General features: G+C 35.5%; 1 protein-coding gene across 12 annotated transcripts in view; it reads left to right on the top strand.

Annotated features, from left to right (window-relative positions):
• Positions 1–22,028, top strand: part of RELCH (RAB11 binding and LisH domain, coiled-coil and HEAT repeat containing) — a 101,540-nt gene that overhangs the window by 14,562 nt on the left and 64,950 nt on the right. For 7 of the 12 annotated variants that reach the window (XR_004957019.1, XM_036244206.1, XM_036244216.1 and 4 more), the window contains exons 2-8: positions 5,767–5,856; positions 13,750–13,821; positions 13,932–13,987; positions 14,087–14,200; positions 17,882–18,085; positions 18,192–18,283; positions 18,882–19,175. Coding sequence is in view for 10 of the 12 variants with exons in the window: in XM_036244206.1 (XP_036100099.1) it covers positions 5,767–5,856; positions 13,750–13,821; positions 13,932–13,987; positions 14,087–14,200; positions 17,882–18,085; positions 18,192–18,283; positions 18,882–19,175 (922 nt within the window). In the remaining 2 variants the exon portion in view is untranslated. Of the gene's footprint in view, positions 1–2,994; positions 3,019–5,766; positions 5,857–10,086; positions 10,093–10,474; positions 10,482–13,749; positions 13,822–13,931; positions 13,988–14,086; positions 14,201–14,474; positions 14,478–15,030; positions 15,038–17,881; positions 18,086–18,191; positions 18,284–18,881; positions 19,176–22,028 lie in introns of those variants that run through there. The other 5 variants (XM_036244207.1, XM_036244212.1, XM_036244213.1 and 2 more) reach the window with 4 other exon arrangements.

A 22,028-nucleotide genomic window follows, 5' to 3' on the forward strand; every position in this document is an offset into this window, starting at 1 on the left:
GGTGGAATACATTTTATTGAATTAGGACATTAATTTTACATCATAGTGATTATTTAAAAGTTGTCAGAACTTTTTTTCTTGGAGAATATAAAGTCATTGGATTGGAAATAAAAAATTTAGAATATTTTTTTAATGACCATACTAATACTATGTTTTATTAAACTATGTTTAACAAAATTAAACTGTTTTCTTTTCCCTAGGACTTTTCCTATTATATAGATGATTTCTTTCAGACTATAATGGAGGAATAATGTATGATGATCAACTAAGCTCTAACCTATGCCTTTAAGTATGATTAAAAATATTAGAAGGAGCCCTGGCCGGTATGACTTCCTGGTTAGAGCATCAGCCATGCACGGAAAGGTTGCAGGTTTGATTCCTGTCAAGGGCTCATACCTGGGTTGCAGGTTCCATCCCTGGTCAGGTCCGGGCATGTGTGGGAAGCAGCCAATTGATGTGCCTCGTTTACACAGATGTCTATCTCTGTCTCTGTTTCTTTCTCCTCCCCCCCCCCCCAACTTCTAGTCTCTAAAAATCAGTGGGAAAAATATCCTCAGATGAGGATTAACAAAAAAATATATCTATTAGGAAGAGGAAGAGAAAGAAATATTTAGAAAGCTAACATTAGATGGATACTTAATGTAATAAAAATACTTACCTGAAATCAACAGCCAATATCAATACTCAACATTCCATGAAACTCGGAACTAAAACGGTGAGGTCTGGTATTACAACACCAGAATATTGGTTGATATAAGTTCATTCTATTTGGTGTACATGTTTTAATACACAGGTTGGAGGCATCAGAATAGTTGATGAGTAGCTAAGACATGTGACTAAGCAGAGTCTAGTACTTAAGTGGAGTTTCTGGTTAAGTCAGTAATGGCCAGATAAACTAATATATCAGGAAAGTCAAGATGTTAGATGCATGGTCAAAGAATGTGAATAAGAAATTCACATACACACCCCAAAAAGGTAGACTGGCCAATATGTTTTTTAAGGAATGTGAAAGTTCACCAGGAATCAAAAAGATGCCTAATTAAGATACAATTGTATAGTATGTTAAATTGGTGAAATTAAAAATAGTAATTGACAACAGCTATTAATTATATGCTGCTAATGGAACTCAGATTGCTATGTATACTTATTTTGCAAAGCAGTTTAAGCAATATGTATCAGTAGCCTTACTGATACGGCAAATTTTCACTATATAAGCTTAATTTTTAAAAAGCAAGATAGTAATTGTATGTATTCACTCTTTTTGTAAAAAGTATCTGTACATACTTAGACATGGTCAAAGGAGTTCAAAAAAGAGTATCTAAAAATTCTGGGGAAAACTAATAGTATCTGATCTTATCCCCTATTTTAGTGGGATTGGAATATTTATCTAATTTTCTATGTACCTTAATTTTTATAATTATTTAAAATATGAGTATTTATATAACTAGTGAAGAAAGTTCTCATTTATGGTATGGTACAAAACATTGGAGAAAAATGGTTAATTTTTTTTATGTTTTGAGCGGAATATTTTAGGTACGATATATGTATACATATAGTGATATAGGAACTCCATTTTGTGATAGATTGTTAGTTATTTACCAGGCAGGTAAAGAGGAGAAGACTGAGTTAGTGTTTACCAAGGAAGAACCACCTTAAAAACAGTGTTCAACAGTAACCAGTTCTGCATGTGTAAAATATAACATAGAAAGAAGCAGATTCCTTTGTAAAATGGATTTTATTAATATATTTTATCCATAGCCTGGTTCACTCCTGTAAACTAGTATAAAATGTCCTTCTTAGTTCTTTACACCCTAGCTTGCCTGATCCCTTGGAGCTTTGGCATATTGTAACCTTACTATTTATGTACCACACTTGTCCTGTACTTGGAAAACTCCATACGTTTGTTTGTTCCTTTTCTCATTTGTTGACTTGGTGGACATTTATTTTTTAAACGTCAGTTTAAAATATTTGTTGATTGAAGTCTTCTGTGGCCCCATTGAATCTAGGAGTCAAAAATAGTGAAGTGAGTTCTAAGAAACTGGAAATTTTTTATCTGTTTTAAAATAAATAATGACTACATTACAGAAATCTAGAAAGAGTTGAGGTGTTTTTATATGTCTTTTCCCTTTTTTACTGTTTTACTTTTCTGCATAGTACTTGATCATCTTCTGGAATTATATATATATATATATATATATATATATATATATATATATTTTTTTTTTAATGTTTTCTTTGATTTTTTGAGAGAGGGACAGGGAGAGAGAGATAGAAACATCAATGTGAGAGAAAGATCGATCGGCTGCCACCTGCACACCCCTACTGGGGATAGAGTCCGCAACCCAGGTATATGCCCTGACTGGGAATCGAACTGGGACCTCTCAGACCATGGGATGATGTTCAATGCACTGAGTCACACCAGCCAGGCCGGCATACTATATCTTTATCTCTTTCATTCACTGATCATTGCCCAGTGTCTATAACAGCACTTGGCATAGAGTAGATGCTTTATAAATGTTTACTTAATGAATGAATGGTAACTCTCAAAATATAAAAATGACCCTCAGCCATTACCAAACATCCCATTCATCCCCACACTCCAGCCCTAAGAAACTACCATTCTACTTTCTGCCTCTATAGACTTGCCAGTTTTGTACATTTCTTATGGATGGAATCATACAAGATGTGGTTCTTCTGTGACTGGCTTCTTTCATTAGGATAATGCTTTCTAGCTTCATCCATGTTATAGCATGTATCAGTATTTCGATCCTTTTTATTGCTGAATAACATTCAGTTGTATAGACTTATATACTACATTTTATTTCTCCTTTCATCAATTAGTAGACATTTAGTTGTTTCCACTTTTTTTTTTTTTTTATTCTCACCTGGGGACATTTTTCCATTTTTTGTACAGATAGAGTGGGAGGGAGAGAGAGAGAAACATCGACGTGAAAGGGACACATCGAGTGGCTACCACGCGCACGACTCAACCAGGGCCGGGGACAAACTGCAACCGAGGTACATGCCCTAAGTGGGAACCGAACCCAGGTCTCCCTGGACCGCAGGCCAACGCTCTAACCGCTGAGCCTAACCAGCCAGGGCTGTTTCCACTTTTTTTGCCATTATGCATAATGCTGCTATGAACAATTGTGTACAAGATTTTGTTTGGACATATGTTTTTATTTTTCTTGGATGAAAGAGGAATTGGTAGGTCATATGGTAACTCTTATGTTCAGCCTTTTGAAGAATTGCCAAACTGCTTTCTAAAGTCGCTGCATTGTTTTTCATCCCCAGAAGCAATATATGAGGGTTCCAGTTTCTATGCATACTGACCAACACTTCATTGTCTTTTTATTAAAGTTATACAATTCATATACCACATACCATATAATTCATATACTAAAAATTCATCATTAAAGTATATAATTCAGTAGTTTTTAGTGTATTTACAAACTTCAGCAATCATCATCACTCTCAATTCCAGAACATTTTCAGCACCCCTCAAAGAAATCCTACGCCTATTAGTAGTCACTGCCCATTCTTCTCTATCACTAGCCCCTGGCAGCCACTCATCTATTTTATGTTTCTATGGATTTGATATTCTAGACATTTCATATGAGTGGAATTGTAAAATAAAAGGCCTTATATGTCTGGTTTCTTTTATTTAGCGTGTTTTCAAGGTTTATCAATGTGGTAGCATGTATGACTACTTCATTTCTCTTTGATAGATTACACCACATTTTATTCATTCATCCGTTGATGGATATTTGGTTCATTTGTACTTTGTTATTGTGAGTACAGTCATGTGCCACATAACATTTTAGTCAAGGACAGACCACAATATACAGCAGTGGTCCAATAACATAATGGAACTGAAAATTCCTATCACCTGGTGACACCATAACCGTCATAACTTAGAAACTCATTACTCATGTCTTTCTAGTGATGCTGGTATAAACAAAACTACTGTGACACTAGTAATATAAAAGTGTAGACCCTGGCCGGTTTGACTCAGGGTTAGAGCGTCGGCCCGCGAATCAGAGAGTCCCAGGTTTGGTTCCCGCTAAGGGCATGTACTTCTTCGGTTGCAGTTTGTCCTCGGCCCCAGTTGGGGTCGTGTGGGTGACAACCAGTTGATGTGTCTCTCTCACGTCGATGTTTCTTTCTCTCTTCCCCCTTCTCTCCCTCCCACTCTATCTGAAGATAAATGCAAAAATGTCTGCGGCAAAAATGTCCTCGGGTGAGGATTAAAAAAAAAAGGTGGCCCTGGCCGGTTTGGCTCAGCGGTTAGAGCATCCGCCTGCGGTCCAGAGAGACCCGGGTTCGGTTGCCGCTAAGGGCATGTACCTCGGTTGCAGTTTGTCCCCGGCCCTGGTTGGTCGTGCGGGTGGCAGCCACTCGATGTGTCCCTTTCGCATCGATGTTTCTCTCTCTCTCTCTTCCTCTCTCTCCCTCCCACTCTATCTGTACAAAAAATGGAAAAATGTCCTCAGGTGAGGATTAAAAAAAAAAAAAAAAAGTGTAGTATATGCAATTATGTACAATTCATGATACTTGATAATGTTAATAAATGACTATGTTACTGGTTTATGTACTATACTTTTTATTATTATTATTATTATTATTTTTATCCTCACCCGAGGACATTTTTGCATTCATCTTCAGATAGAGCGGGAGGGAGAGAGGGATGAGAGAGAGAGAAAAACATTGATGTGAAAGAGACTCATCGACTGGTTGCCACCCACATGACCCCAACCAGGGCCAGGGACAAACTGCAACCGAGGTACGTGCCCTTAGTGGGAACTGAACCCGGTTCTCTCTGGTCTGCAGGCCAATGCTCTAACCTCTGAGCTAAACTAGCCAGGGCGGGCTGGTATTTTTTTATAGTCTCTATCTTTCTACTAAGATTTCCTCTCTTTTCATTCATTGTGTACATGTATTTCTTCATTCAGCATAGTTATAATAGTTATTTTTAAATGTTAGTCTAAATCTAATATCTGCATTATTTTGGGATTGGTCCCTCTTGATAGTGTTTTTCTTGACACCGGGTCACATTTTACTAGTTCTTGTATATCAAGTAATTTTGGACTATATAATGGACAATGTGTGTTTTTGTTGTGGAGACAGGATTCTGTTCTGTTTTTTAAAACTTTATTATTATTTTTTTTTAGTAAGAAATTATCTTGTTGCACTCGATCTTGAAGCTCTGGGCAGCAGCCCAGAAATTTTATTTTTTCTTTTTCTGTTTTTAGATGGGCTAGTTGCACTATGCCCTGTGTGTACATTGTTCAGGAGTTAGCCAGAAATTAGGCAGGGAAACGAGTGTAGCTAATTTAACTAATTTTCTTTAATCCTCACCCGAGGGCATTTCTCCATCTTTTGTTCAGATAGAGTGGGAGGGAGAGAGTGGAAGAGAGAGAGAGAGAGAGAGAGAACCATCTATGTGAAAGGGTCACATCGAGTGGCTGCCTCCCACATGACCCAACCAGGGCTGGGGACAAACTGCAACCGAGGTACGTGCCCTTAGCGGGAACCAAACCTGGGTCTCTCTGGACCGCAGTCAACGCTCTAACCGCTGAGCAAAACCGGCCAGGGCGAAACGAGTTTAAACATTGGTGTGAGTATTTTTACCTTAGTTTATTGCTTTAATAAAATTCCTAGATCTTACAATTATGGTTTTATTAACTAGAAATAATTATAATTTCCAGTCTCTTATTTTGATAAATAAAAATCTGTTTAATTCTTTTATTTTTCTCTTTATTACAGATAGAGCTGGGAGCATCAGTACCCTTGATTCTTTAGACTTTGCAAGATATTCAGATGATGGTAACAGGGAAACAGATGAGAGAGTGGCAGGTGAGTAAGACTATAAACACAGATTTGGATTCTTTGACATTCCAGAAATAATAAGATGACTTGAGGAATTCTTTTTCTTCTACAATTTGGTATGTTAATATAATTACATAGTCATACAACATTATTTTACTAATTTATTGGCTCCAAGGAACATCTCAACCCCTAACTTCCTCTTCATGTGGTACTGTGTCTGGTTATGCAATTTGCCGAGTTTCTATAACCAACAGTTTACAAACATGTAGTTATAAAACTGGTGTAAAACAGATTTAAGTTAGTACAAAGTTAGTTGGACCTTGGCCTTCTCATTCCTTTGATCCTCCAAACTAGGGTTGATATTCAGGTGTTATATACCAATATAACTCCACTGATAGTTAAAATTGGTTGAAATACTTTCATGCTGTCTGTTGAATAAATCTTTGAGTTCCCAAGGTATTCCCTAACCATCACAGCATCTCTCCAGAAACTTCTCCTGACTTTCCTATGATCCAGAAAATGCTTGGTACAGCAGGGGTCTTCAGGACCTTGCCCATTCCAAGAAGAAAGCCAACAACATTCTTTCTGGTTGCTTGGCTACTCATTCTAGTCTTGTTCCCCTTCTCACCCTCCAACAAGTTCTTACTTCTAAGCATCACCATTGGATCTGTAGACACTTCAGAAGACCAATTTGTATCCCGTGTTCTGCCCACATCAAGTGAGCCCAGTTGGATTCTGTTGAGGATCCTGGAATTACCACTGTAGCAGTACTGGCTCTTTAAGTGTCAAATATCTGGTACGTTTCTGGTGCCTCAAGGCCATGGCTATCTGTCATTGAAGTCATTCTTAAGTGCCTTGTAGGAACTGTAGTTTTCATAGGCCATTGGCTCAGATGGAAATGGGGATAGCAGACAGACATCAATTAAGTATTTTGATCTCCACCCTAATGGTGGGTACTCCTGGAACAAAAGGGATGCCACATGGGACAGATGGAGTCTGTGGAGGCAGTATAGAGTTAGGGAAACACCCACCCATACACTGGATTCTTTTCTTGACTGATCTTTTGAATTTTTCTTCATTTACTGGGACAGGTTTGTTAAAATCTACCAAATGTTTACCTGTCATGGTCGTTACGAATAAACATGAGTGCTGATTTTTACATAGCACTTGTTCCATTCTAAATACTGTCCTAAATGTATGTTAACTCATTGAGCTATAGAATTATCATTGTCCTCCCCAGGAAACTGACACACTCAGAGGGATTATTTAGAACCTCTGTGGCAGAGCTAGGATTCAACTGCAGATAACCCAGCATCAGAGCCCACAATTAACTATACTATATGCTGCCTCTTAGCATAAAGGATGAGGTTTGACCTGATGAAAAATGACATTCCAATATATGATTTTTATTCATTGCTTGAGAATGAAGATACTGACTATTAAAACCTCAGACAGTATTATATGAGTTAAAATGATATAACTGTTTTTAGTTCAGCAGAAGTTAAGGGAGGATTCAGCAACAAAAGCAATAGTAATACCGTTTGAATGGGGATGTCAGTGGAAGTGTTTATGTGACTCTCTGAATCAAGTCTTGATTTATCATAAGCACTATTAATTGACAAATGTATCAAAACATCAAATCTCATCAGTATTAACTAAAAATTAACAAATCAAATAGAAATTATTTGAATAACTTTAAGACTCACTTGTCCTACTAATTATTTTAAGTAGCATTATGTTATATATAATTATAAAGTAAATATTAGATATTTTGTTAAATATTAAACACATGGCATTTTAGTTTATCAAGAGTACAAGATGTATCTACTTTTGTATATTGTATTATTGTTTAAATGGTTCCATATCAGAAAATAATTTCTAGCAAGAAATTGGCAATATAATTATTTTCTTTTTTGCACGTGAAAATCTAAATTTTATAGTCAAATTTAAGAGGTTCGTCATTATTCTTATTATTTAGGTATTTTAGTATTTCTAATTAGGAGAAACATTATTGATTTAGAAGAAAATGGTATGACCAAACAAACTAAAAATGAAGTGTTTTAAATACTTGGTAGTTTTCACCTTATATTTTTAATCTAAGGATTATACTTGGTCTCTGACTTTGTTGATTTTGATTACTATACGATGTTAATGTATAAGTAAATGCTATCTTTCATTTTCATTGGAAGAGGGAAGAAAAATGTTATTTTCCGAGAATAGCTTTCAGACTTTTATTCTTTATTGATTTTCTTTATTATTATTATTATTACTATAATATTAATTATTATTTTAATCCTCACCTGAGGATAGTTTTTCCATTTATCTTTAGATAGAGTGGGAAGGAGGGAGAGAGAAAGAGAGAGAGCGTGAGAAACATCGATGTGAGACACATCAACTGGTTGCTTCACACACGACCCTGACCAGGGCCAGGGACAAATCGCAACCGAGATACCTGCCCTTGGCTGAAATTGAACCCGCAATTCCTTGGTCTGCAGGCCAGCACTCTAACCGCTGAGCCACACTTGCCAGGGCTTCTTGATTTTAGCGAGAGAGGAAGGGAGAAGGAGAGAGAGATAGAAATATCAATGACAGAAAACATCTATTGCTGCCTTCTGCATGCTCCCCACTGGGGATTGGGCCCACAACCTGGGCATGTGCCCTGACCAGAAATCGATCCAGTGATCTCTTGGTGCATGGGTTGATGCTCAACCACTGAGCCACACTGGCTGGGCAGCTTTCAGCCTTTTAATGCTCCTGTACTATAGCCTGTCATTGAATCAAATGTCTTTCATATTGGGATCTAGAGAATTACAAAAACTGTGCTTTCTAATTTGTAGGAAAGACCATCCTTAATGCTGGCAAGATCAGTAATGTTTCACATTTATTTACATATGGCATCAAGTATTAGAATACTTATTTATTCAACAGATATTTGAGTGCTTACTCTGTATTCAAGGTGATATGTGGGTGAAACTTTACAAAAAAGTTTTAATCACAATTACCATTTTCATAAAATTTTTTGACTCTTGGCTAACCATTGGTAGTAACTTAAAAGTTTATATCAAAAGACCAGTAATCTGAAAAGGTAATTATTCTGCCATCTGTCATTGGATCACATGTAAACCTCACTGAGAAAGAAAAAATAAAATCTCTTTATTATTTTCTTATACAGTCTTGGGCAGAAGGAGATTATAGATAATGCAGGTATTTAGTTCATTGGCCCACCACACAAATGTAGGGTCTACGCCAACCTTTAGTCAGCTTTTACTGTTTATCAGACAGTAGATAGATACTACATTTGTTTTCAGCATCATTCTTACCATTTTTTTCCTAAATTTAAAAGTCTGGTTATTTCATTCAAGTCTGTATAGGTGTTCCTTCAAAAAGGAAGAGATCTGTAAATGAACAGCTGTTTATTGAGCACCTGCTTTGTGCACCTCTTAAATTTTCAAGCTTTCTTAAAAATGCAGCAAGGGAAATCTATAGTCTAAATATTGGAATTACCATTCTTTAATTTATTTTTGGACGTTTTGAGCATCTGCTGTGTGTTAGGACTGTGTTGTGCACTGGATATAGAAATATGAAATACACAGTTCCTGTCCTCAAAGAATGTGTACTGAAATACATCTATATCTCTAATGCAAATAAATGTTCAGTACTTTGGAAACAGTGATAAGGACCTGTTAATTTTGGAACCAGTAATATTCTTGTCTCAGGTTCACATGATCCATCTGTTAGCATCAGAGTCTCTGACTTTATTTGTTCTCATATCTCTATCTATTACTATATTACTTCTCTAGTTCACATTTTAACTTTAATGTTGGGATCTAGAAAACTACAAAAACTGTGCTTTCTGATTTGTGGAAAATACAGTCCTTAATGCTGTAAGATCAGTAATGTTTCACAGTTATTAACATATGGCATCAAGTATTAGAATACTTATTTATTCAACAAATATTTGAGTGCTTACTCTGTATTCAGGGTATTATGCTGTTCTGGGAACAATAATCAGCAATATAGACATGAAGCCTTTATAAAGCTTAAGTAATCTAGTAGACATTCTAAAATGACATTCAGATTTTTGCCTGTGGGATAACCTGGCCCTGTGTCCTGGGTAAGCAGCAGCATCAGTAGCCCTCTCGTTTCTTAGCTATTGGCTTGCTGCATACATATCCAGCTTTACCAAGATTAAATAAGCCTATTTGTCTTTGTATAATATATTTCTCCCCTAGTACAGATATTTGTACTTTTAGCAGAACTTCTGTTTTTCTTATTTTAAATCTTACTTATGAGTTTGTATGATTTAAAATAGGATCGAGGCTCCAACAAGCCTTTAAAGGCAACAAACCTTTAATGTGGTTGTAGGTGGTTGTCATTTATATGATAAATTATAAAGGTCTGAACTAGGATAACTGCAGAGACAACTGAGAAGAATGGTTATTTTTTTTTTTTTTATCCTCACCGGAGGACATTTTTTTTTTTTATATTTTGTTCAGATAGAGTGGGAGGGAGAGAGAGAGAGAGAAACAGCGACGTGAAAGGGACACATCAAGCGGTCGCCACCCACACAACCCAAACCAGGGCCGGGGACAAACTGCAACCGAGGCACGTGCCCTTAGCGGGAACCGAACCCAGATTTCTCCAGACCACAGGCCAACGCTCCAACCGCTGAGCCAAACCGGCCAAGGCAAGAATGGTTATTTAAGGGGTTACTCAAGGGTTGGAATCTAATTAATATGGGAGTAAGCACAAGGCATAAATGAAGAGTAAACTCAAGGTTTCCTGTTTGAGCAGCTAGATAGATAATGGTGCTATTAATGGAGAGAGGTTGAGGGAAGAGGAGGGAGAACAGATTTGAGAGGAAAATGGTGAAATTCATTTAGATAAGATTGAATTAAAACCTTATGAGACATTCAAGTGGGCATGTCCAGGTGATAATTAGGTAGATCTGTGTCTTGGGGAAACGGTTTAAAGGTTTCTAAATCTTCAGAGATTGTGGTAGTTAAACCATAAGCATGAATGTCATCCCAGTGGAGCGTGTAGAGTAAGAAGACGACCCTGAGAACCACCAACTTTGATGTGTGATAGAGCAATTTGTTTAAGAGAACTTGAGCAGGAAGAACAGTAATGGAAAGAATTTTGTTTTCTTGGAAGACATGGGGAAGATGATTTTCCCCCTTTGTGATGAATGTAGAAACTATGTACAAACTGGAGATTGCATCTTGCTTCCATTCATTTATTTCTTACTATCTACCAAGTCATGCCTAATAGTACTATGCCTTTCTTAATTCTCTAAACCCAAGAGGGTGCTGATGGTACTGTCTTAGGATTGCAATATTATTTTAGGAATATATTTTTATTCTAATTCATAGTCTTAAGAGAATTTTTCCTTTTCCTAGAAATGTTCGTGGGATAATAAAATAAATATTAAAAATGGGGAATTGGTATTTCATTATTAAGCCTAATGACATTCAGAAGAAAGTGCTTGACTCAGCCCTATTGATTTGAATTCTTCAATAATGAACAGGAATGGGAATAAAAAATACTTGATTGATCAGTCTTATCGAAAAGGTCTTCCAAATACTATTTTGGTTGTGTTCAGCAGTGTTAGGTTATTATCGGGTTGGGATAGTGGAGAGAGCATATTGGTCATTGGTTCCTACAGTGTTTTTTAAGAACATACACATCCTCAATTATAATATTTGAAAAATCCTTGAAGGTTGTTTGGTACAATATCATTTTACATGATAATTAATTTTGAGCTTTAAGGCAATATTTTTTTTAAATAAAGACGCAAATTCATATATGTGTAAATAAATATAGCTTTTCAGACCTTTCTTGTGAAACTTTTTCATGTAACTACAGTTAATTGATCATACTATGCCTTTATAGAGATGTGCTATAGCTTCAAAGATATGCCTCTGTCTTTTAAAGTCTATATTGTATATTAAGAAACATGCAGCAGAGTGAATTCGTTTTGATAAGTACTATCTTTTCAAAGCATTGGTAACTTTTTATGCCATTAGGCAGTGTAAATGTAGATGTGCATAAAAATCTAAATTCTTGCCGTCTGACATGGGTTTTTCTGGCTTTCTGTGCCTTGATCATTTAGTGTTTTGCTCTTGGTCACCTAAATTTTTACCAATTGAATTTGAGTTTTTCACAGTTTGTGTTTTAACCATTTTTTTCGTTTATTTTGTTTCATATTTCTGTCTCTGGTGCAGGGCATTTCTGATCTGCAAGTGTTCTGTAATATGTCTTAGTAAATTGTGATATTGAAAGCATAATATATATACTCATTTTACTTAAGATATAGTTAAGGATTTTTAAATCAAAATCAATTACCTAGAGTTTCAAAATTTAAAAGAAAAAGTAAGCATATTCTGTATTTATACACTAAATATGTGCAATCTAACTTCAACACAAACTTCTAAGAGTTTCCAGAAGTGTAAGTTGTGGGAAAATATTTTAACTTTGTTGCACAGAAATGTTTGCAGATCAGCATTGCTGACAACCAAAAAGAAATAGTACACACATATCATCTGATTTTTAGTTGTGCTTCCATGTTGTTGCAGTGAAATTCTGTGCATCAAAATAATTGGCCCTCATGTACTAGATGTGGTTCAGTTACATCTTAAGCTTTTAATGAAAATATGCAAACTGAGTGAATCCTAATTTTTCCATATATTTTTATAGCTTTGTTGTCTCCAATAGCATCTCATTTTCCATCTTATTTTTTCTGTTTATTAGTCAATCAGGGTCAAATTGCATATATGAATTTTTAAACTTGCTTGTTTTTATGCAGACTACTTATGTACTATAATTTTTTCTTATTTAGTTGTGACAAAGATGACTTAATTTTCCTGGCGGTCTACTTTACTGAAATAACTTTATTTATATTTTAGAGTAGTGTTCATATATTTTAAAGAAAATTCTCAGTTAAGACACAGTTAAATCTTGCTCATGATGAAACATTTTAAAGAGCTTATTAGAATGTTTTCTCAGTATTATTGTTTATATTATGATCAGACTCTGGTAAAAGGAGAAATTTTTGAGCTTCATCAGTACCTCTTAACATAAACAAATACCTATTGGAGGAGTTATGAGAAACTTTGAAATTTTAAATAATTTTAGTTAGTATCCTTAGATAACTACACTATGAAATTGTACACAACCTTTTGCTTTAGAATGATCTTAATTAAAATTAAAAGACACACTATTTCTACCCTTTGGCTTAAATTAAAATGTAACCTAAAATAAACCCTTAGGAACTTTTTAAAAAGATATATGCTTGTTCCTCAAAAAAACATATGCTTGTGTGTAGAAAAATTGTAGGTTTCCCAACATAATATTTAACAAAATATTTAAACTATTCTTTCAACATCTTAATAAAGGAATATATTCACTAACATATTTATATATTGATATATAACATTATTTTAGATAATGAATTAAAAATACCTTTTTCTTTTTAATCCTAAAGTTTTCTTTAGGTATTTTTGCTTGGACTTCACCTAATTTTTATCTTTTCCCCTAAAATTATATTACCTGAGAACATTTCATTGCATTTTCTTACCTAGACTGAGTGAAACAGAAGCACCCAGATTACTAATATTTTTATTTACCTAGATGAGAGTATGCCATAGATTTTATTTTTAAATAGAGTTATTCCTTGTCAGACAGCTAGAACATTTTATCAGTAGTCCCCTGAATTCTAAAACTATGGAAAACATTCACCAGTTTGCTTGCTAATCAACTCTGCTGCATGCGTTCACAAGTTTCATAAAGATTGCATGCTTTCTGTTTTCAATACAAATTGTATTTTTTTTTCATACCCATCCTTGCTTTTTATTTTTTTTATTTTTGTTTCCCTTTTCTTGGTTGGATGCCTGTGTGTGTTTATTCCAAATCCCTGTCCAGTCCTGGAGTTTGAACTACGGAAAGCCAAGGAGACCATTCAGGCCCTCCGAGCCAACCTGACAAAGGCTGCAGGTGGTGTACATAAAATTTTTTGCGACTTTTCCTTCTTTGACAATATAGAAGTAGCTGAGATATTTTTCATTGTAAAATAGTAAAGTATTATTTATATTTTCTTCCACCAGAACATGAAGTTCCTTTACAGGAACGAAAAAATTACAAATCAAGTCCTGAAATTCAGGTGGGTGAATGACAGATCTAAAAGTATCGTCCACATAAAATGGTAGCACAACTATTGAAGGAGGAAAACTTATGGTATTTTATCTTATTTTGCCTCCAGGAGCCAATCAAACCTCTTGAAAAGAGAGCTCTAAACTTCTTAGTCAATGAATTTTTATTGAAGAATAACTACAAGCTTACATCAATAACCTTTTCTGATGAAAATGATGATCAGGTACAGTTACATTTTTAACAGTGATTGCTTTCCTTTATAACTTAAAATGTACTTTTCTCTTTTATTTTGTTTCTTTAATTTTTAAAGCTACACATACAGTGAACTTCTATAAGGCTAGTTACCAAGCACAGCATTTCCTTGCCTACCCAGTCTAGTATTCTGCTGATCTATAAATTTCTTCTTTTTACATAAAGACTTCTCATTCTTTCCAGGTAGCTTTTTACAATTCCCCAGTAACTATATCATATACTCATATTTTCATGTATTTATATAGTGTGCTATGTATTTTTTCTTCCTTGAAACATTTACTTGAGAGTACAGGTTAATATATACTTTAAAAACCTCTTCAGTAGCTCTATAATAATTAAGATGATAAATAGATAACAGCAATTAGGAGAATATTTTGAATGAGAGTGTGAATATAAGTAGTGACTGTTTGAATAGGAGCCAGTTTCAGAAGCTCATTATTTTTCTGATAAAATCTTGTAAGCAAAGAAATGATGGCTTTAGTGTTATCTCTCAACTCTGTATTATTTTGACTTCTTAGTGCTAATAGATTACTTTGAATCTTATACCTTAGGAGAGTAAATACCAAAGAGTTTATTTTGTAGAAATCAGGGGCCATCATTTAATATTTTTTTGTTTTTTTGTGTTTTTTTTATCCTCACCCGAGGACGTTTTTCCATTTTTTGTACAGATAGAGTGGGAGGGAGAGATAGGAAGAGAGAGAGAGAGGGAAACATCGATGTGAAAGGGACACATCGAGTGGCTGCCACCCGCACAACCAACCAGGGCCGGGGACAAACTGCAAACGAGGTACGTGCCCTTAGTGGGAACCGAACCCGGGTCTCTCCGGACCGCAGGCGGATGCTCTAACCGCTGAGCCAAACCGGCCAGGGCAGGGGGCCATCATTTTAAATCAGGTATATTTCATTGGTCCATAAAATATCCCAGGGATTATTTAACAAATGGACAGTTCCGTTACTCCCTTGGTTATTCTCCATAACTTTTCTATATAATATTATGCAGTAATTCTACATAACATTTTACTCTATCACATCCAACAATGTGTAAAAAAGGCTAATACATCTATCCAAATGGTTTATCCAAGGAATATAGGTCTATTTAATGTCCAAAAATCAGTCACTGTGATTCACTATATGAAGAAACTAAAAGAGAAGACAATTATATAATTATCTCAGAACATGCTATAAAAGCATTTGACACAAACATCCATTCCCCCTAAAAACTTCAAATAGAGAGGAATTTCCTCAACCTCATCAAAGACATTTATGGAAAAGCTATCACTAACATCATACTTAAATGGTAAAAGATCAGGGAAAAGGTAAGGATATCTGCTTTCACTGCTTTTGAACATCATACTGAAGATTGTAGCCAATCGAAGATGAGGCAAAGAAATGAAAAGCACACGTTTCAGAGAGGAAGAAATAAAACTGTCTTTTTTCACTGATGACAGGATTGTATATGAGAAAATCCTATGGACTATCCCAGGAAGTTACTAAAACTAATCATTGATTGTATCAAGGTTGTAGGATACAAGATCAGTAAACAAAACAGAACAGTATTTGCCTAGGAACAGAGTAGGTGTGAGGAGTAAGAGGGATAGATTGCAAAGGAGTCCAAGAAAACTTATGGGTGAACAAGTTCATTTTGTTGATTGTGGTGATCTATTCAAGGGTGTGTACATATTCAAAATTTAGCAAATTGTACCTTTTAAATTAGCTTGTGGATTTTAACTTGTGCAGTTTATTGTATGTTAATTGTACCTCAGTGAAGCTGGGCTTGTTTGTTTTTTAAGAAAGGGAATGAAAGTTTTTATCAATAACCTGTTCTTTAACCATTAAACAATATTTACTGGTAGTTTCAATTGGTCCGACACCAGTGCTATCTAAATTCCTCACTCCTCTCATGTTCAAACTCTGGCTAAAATTTAAGACTTTTCATTCTATTTTATTTTCTATCATCTACCCCCATTTTATCCTCTTAATGCCACTGGAATTATCTCCTGTCCCCCTGACTAGGCTATCAGCTCTTTGATGCTAAAATAATCTCTTGTTCATCTCTCTAGTTGCATATATAACACTCAGTAAATATTAATAGTTTTCTCAGATTTTTATCTGTGTACAATCATTGTCATATTGCTCTTTACTTCCCTCCTGCCAGTTCTTTCTTTTATGACTGATTTAAGTATTTTTCATCCTTTCTGTTGTGCTTTTTGAAACTTTTATTTAATCATAAATAAACTTTGTATATTTTCACCTTCTCCTCAGAATGTCATTTTTGCCTTAAATGAGATGTGTCTGTTCACTGAAGAACCTGTTTCCTCCATTTTCCAAATAGATGATGGCACATTTCACAGTCTAACACCAGACACTTCCTGGCTTCCAGCAACATGGCTCTCTCCTCCTCTGCAGGAATTGCCATGCTCCACACCCTGGATGTTGCCACGGTCCTCCTCCCACCACTTCTGTTTTCACACCTTATGATCCACTTCCCAAATCTCTCCCTGTTTTTTATGTCTGTCATCTCTCCTGCCTTCTGTTTTTTCTTCCTTACCAACTCTAAATTTATAAGCACTCTCGGCTGTCTATTCAGCTTATTTTCTGCCTTCCTCTTCACATTATCTTCTGCCTATTCATTATAATCCTATATAAACAGAAGGGCTTACATCTGTCTCCCAGGACATACTGGGTTCCGTCAGAGCTTGGTGTTTGGCTCGCTCTTCCCCTTGCCTCTGAGATAATCACTTCCCCTGTGCTCTCATTGCCGTCTGCCTTGTAAATATCTAACCCTTTCCAAGGAAGTGCCCAGGCCTTCACCTTCCAGAAACCTTTGCTTATGCCCACTCAAGACAGAAATTAACTCCTTTCTCTGAATTCCTGACAATTCTTCAGTTATAATGTGTGTGATACTTTAGATTCTACTTATATCTTTATGTCCCTACTCTTTAACTGCCAAATTCTGTAAATGACTATATTTTATCTCTGGTTCTAAGCAAAGGGTGGATACCTAATAAATATTGGATCAATATAGATGGATAAATGGGCATTTGATTAATATGTGTAATTTTCATTTCATGATTTTTTAAAAGACTGTGTTTAGTTCTTGTTATAAGCCAAGCACTGTGTGAATGCCTTAATACATCTTTTATTTTACCCTTAATAGAACCCTAAGAGGTAAGTATTCTACCAGTCTTACAGATAACCTATTCAAGTTTTAAATTAATTTATAACAATAATAATAAGTGGAGACAGATACGGATTTTATGTTTGGGTCTGATTTTCTCCAAAGCTGTCATTTTTAATACCTATTTTATGTCTGTCTCAATTTAACTAACCTTAATAATAGCTATTCTCATTATTCATTGAGCCCTCAAAGGATTGAGTATCACATTTAGAACATTCAAATGAATGTAAATTATAAATTAGTTATAAGACATCAAATTAATACTAAATTCTGATGTGTTAGTGGACAAAAGAAGGCTAGGGCAATGTACTTGTATGTGATTGATTACTCAGGAACTTTATAAAGCTCTTTAACATCATAACAAAATTATGATGTTCTGTTTTCAATATTAGCAATAAAGAGTAAAATAAATCTCAAAAGTACAGGATAAAATTTCCTCAGAGATTTTTTATATTATTATTTTTTATCTTTTAGGATTTTGAATTGTGGGATGATGTAGGATTAAACATTCCAAAACCTCCAGACTTACTGCAGCTCTACCGAGATTTTGGAAATCATCAAGTGACTGGAAAAGACCTTGTGGATGTGGCCAGTGGAGTAGAAGAAGATGAACTGGAGGCACTCACACCAGTTTTAGGCAACCTTCCTGCAACCCTTGAAACTGCTCAGACTATAGAGGTGAGAGATAGTAACTAACTAGTCAGATGCACAAAGAAGTATTTAAAATATGTAAAAGTATACTATGAGATTTTGAGGTTCTTTTTTTCTCCCATTTTGATTTTAGAACTCCTTGCTAGTACAGAAATTAGAAGATAAAATTAGTTTATTAAATAGTGAGAAATGGTCTTTGATGGAACAAATCAGAAGACTGGAAAGGTTAGTACTTAATCATTTCTGAAAAACCTTAACTTTATTATTATTATTTATTATTATAAATAACATTTTAGTTGTTAGACATTATTTTTCACATTATAGTACTTCTAAAGGAAAGTCTTATAATTGCTTTGTATATTTAATATGTCCTTTTCCCAAAAAAAGTTATTAAACCAAATATAGTGACCTTACAATCAATTATGTCTTAGAACCAAGAAATAAGATATTTTTTACTTCCCATGAGTTGTCAATATCAGTAAAGTTCATATTAGTGTTACACATGTTTCCCATTCATTACTTCATTTAATTCTTATAATAATCCTGTGGGTTAGATGGAAATATCCCTATTTTGCAAATGAAGAAACAAAGTTAAGTGTTAATCCAAAGCAGTTTGTAAGGCCATTTTTATGCTTCTTTGGTAAAAGTTTATAGCTTTTAGGTATATGAAGAATTAGTATATATGCTACAGAAAAGATTAATGAGTTACCAAACCATTTTTTATTATGTTACACTTTTAAGGCATTAACCCTATTATGAGGTTATGCTGTTGCCAAAATTTTTAAATGTACAGTTGTCTGATAATTTCTCTTTCTTTCTACAGTGAAATGGACTGTCTCAAAAATGAACACTTTGCTGTCCCAGTAATTTGTGACTCCATTCCACCATCTTTGGATCAGTCTTTTCACAAAGACTCTGAGAACAGTGGACAGAAACCAGTTACAAATAGTTCAGACGAGGGAAAAAACCAGGATAGCCATCCTTCAAAATCAGATGAAGTTGATTCCACGATTCCTAAAGAGAATTTCCCAAACTCCTTACCCAGGAGAGAAAGAGAAGGGATGCCATCTTCTTCTTCATCAAGTAAAACCACAGTCCATTTTGATAAACCCAACAGGTTAGTATGCATCCTATATTTTGAAAAATACCTTTAAGCTATTTAGTACATTGACAGACTCAAAGAGCTTCAGTTCTTATTTGAACTGCTCTTGCAGGTCAGAGGTATTAATTTTTACATTGGCATTAACACATAGCAAAGTACATATCACAAAAAGGGATATCACAAAATAATTACTAAGTTAAAGTATATTAAAGAAGCATAAAGCATCAATGGGATAGGCTCTATCTTAGCTAAGTACTTAAACCCGTAAATAATATGTATGTTACTATGTATTGCAAACACTTTTAGCCCATGCCCTTTCCTCAGTTACTGCTCACTGTCAGACTCAGAAGAGGTTTTGGTATAGCACAGTTGCCTGTGCTAAAGAGGGAATAGTTTTTGCTTCTACTCCTTTTTCCTGTGCCTGCTTCTATTACTAATAATGTATCATTAATAGTCTCTTAATTCATTTATTTAATTTTTACTGGGTCGCAGTGATTGAACTCAGATGGCAAAAGCATGGTCCCTACCCTTCATGTCTTCTAGTGAAGGAAACAAAATACAATTAAAAAATTGTTTAGATTATAATGTGAAAACATTTTAAGAAAGGACTATTGAACACCATTCAATGTGTCAGGCACAGTTCTAAATGTTTTGTGTATACAGACTTATTCAATCCTCACAAATACCCTGTGCTGCATTGTGAGCCACAAGGTCATGCTTCCCCTCCTAGTGAGCAGAGGGCTGTTCTCCCCACTGTGGGGCTATAACAGGAAAACTCAACTTGTAAGCAGGTGCTCATGGTTTGTGAGAAGTGTTTGGTTTGTTTGTTTTAAGCAAAGCTTTCCACTCATGAGCCACAACTTTTTTTGTACCTACTAAGTGTATCATTTTTATTTATTTATTCATTTATTAATCCTCACCCGAGGGTATTTTTTTCCTTATCTTCAGATAGAGTGGGAGGGAGAGAAAAAGAGGGACAGAGAGAGAAACATCGAAGTGAGAGAGACACACTAACTGGTTGCCTCCCGCATGACCCTGACCAGGGCCAGGGACAAACCGCAACTGAGGTACATGCCCTTGACCGGAATCAAACCCACGATTCCTTGGTCTGCAGGTCCACTCAGCCAAACCGGCCAGGACTGTTATTTCCTTAGCTATTATGGAGCTTAAAGAGTTGAAATAGTGCCTTTATTTTAATATGGATGAGATATAGTCATAAAAATTTTTTTCAATTTATTTTTTTCTTTATTGATTTTAGAGAGAGGAAGTGAGAGGGAGAGAGAGATAGAAACATCTATGAGAGAGAACATCAATTGACTGCCTCCTGCATGCCCCCCACTAGGAATCGGGCCCACAACCTGGGCATGTGTCCTGGCTGGGAATCGAACCGGCGACCTCTTGGTGCATGGGTCAACACTCAGCCACTGAGCCACACTGGCCAGACAAAAAATCTATGTTCTGATAATCAACGAAAATGGCATTTGTAGTAGTTCTTCCATGTTAGGAGTAATTTCATTATGTCTTCTTCGATATTCAAAAGCCACTCTCTGGAGAAAAATGATTGTTAAATTTGTTCAACTAATTGTTTTAGTTCTTAACAATGTTCCACGCAGTGCTAATAAGGAATATAATGGTAAGCAAAATATATGGAAATCCCTTTAGTCACAAACCTTGCAGTATGAGAGCGACTGACAGACAATAAAGTATGAGAAGTGGTAATAGAGAAATTCATCTTGCTTTGGAAACACACAGTCAGTCACCTAACATAGTCATCGGCAGGAAAGGTTTCAAGGAAGGAGTGTAATCCATCCTGAGACTGACACGTATGTATGAATTAACCAGGCAAAGAGGTAAGAGGAAGAGTGTTGCCAGCAAGGGAGAAAAGCATATGCAAGAAGATGGTGCATTTGGGGAACAAAGAAGAATTTAGTAGGTTTAAGCAAAGAATACAAATAAGAAGAATGACAGGAGATGAAGTTGGAGAATTAAGCAAAGACTAAGTCATATAAGCCATGTCACCTCATTTTAGAGAGTTAGGACGTGATGGTATCTCGGTTTCCGAAAGAGTACTCTAGGGTAGAGGTAATTGGAGGGTAGCACGACTGGAGGAAAGGAGACTAAGAGAGTATCTATTAAAAGAAACCAAGTGGAAAATGATTGAGGCTTGTTCTGTATTAGAAGGAAGCGGATAGATTTGCATAGTAGTCAGGAGATAAAGATTGATTTCATTTGGGGTTAAAAGAAAGGGAAGTGTCAAGGCTGATTTGAGATTTCTGGCTTGGGCATTTGGATGGATTATGGCCCCCTCCGCTGAAAGAATATGGGAAAAGGAACAAGCTCCAGCTTCGGCACACTGTTCTAACTGTAATAACAAATTGCTGAGTGCCACTTGGTGGTGTGTACTAAATAACATCTAATGTGTCATTTTTGGTGTTAGCTCTTTTTTTGGTAGATTGAGCATGTAAAGTACAAATCATAGTTATAATTTTACAAATACTGCTACATAGATCTGTGTTGTTTTAGAAACATAAATAGGCTAATAATTTCAATTACAAAGAATACTTTAAAATATACCATGAATGTTAAATGAGCTTCTTCTTCACTTACTTAAATTTTACTTTTTTTATGTGGATCTCTAACATTAAGGTTAATCATTATCATTATATAGATCTGCAAAACTTTAATTCCTCTCTGCTACATATCAGATAAACTTTTGTATCTACTATTTACCTTCCTGGGACCTCAAGAATGGGGGAGAGCCCTGGCCGGTTTGGCTCAGCGGTTGGAGTGTCCACCTGCGATCCGGAGAGACCCGGGTTCGGTTCCCGCTAAGGGCGCGTACCTCGGTTGCAGTTTGTCCCCGGCCCT

The sequence above is a fragment of the Molossus molossus genome, unplaced genomic scaffold (assembly GCF_014108415.1).
Source record: "Molossus molossus isolate mMolMol1 unplaced genomic scaffold, mMolMol1.p scaffold_m16_p_6, whole genome shotgun sequence".
Lineage (NCBI taxonomy): Eukaryota > Metazoa > Chordata > Mammalia > Chiroptera > Molossidae > Molossus > Molossus molossus.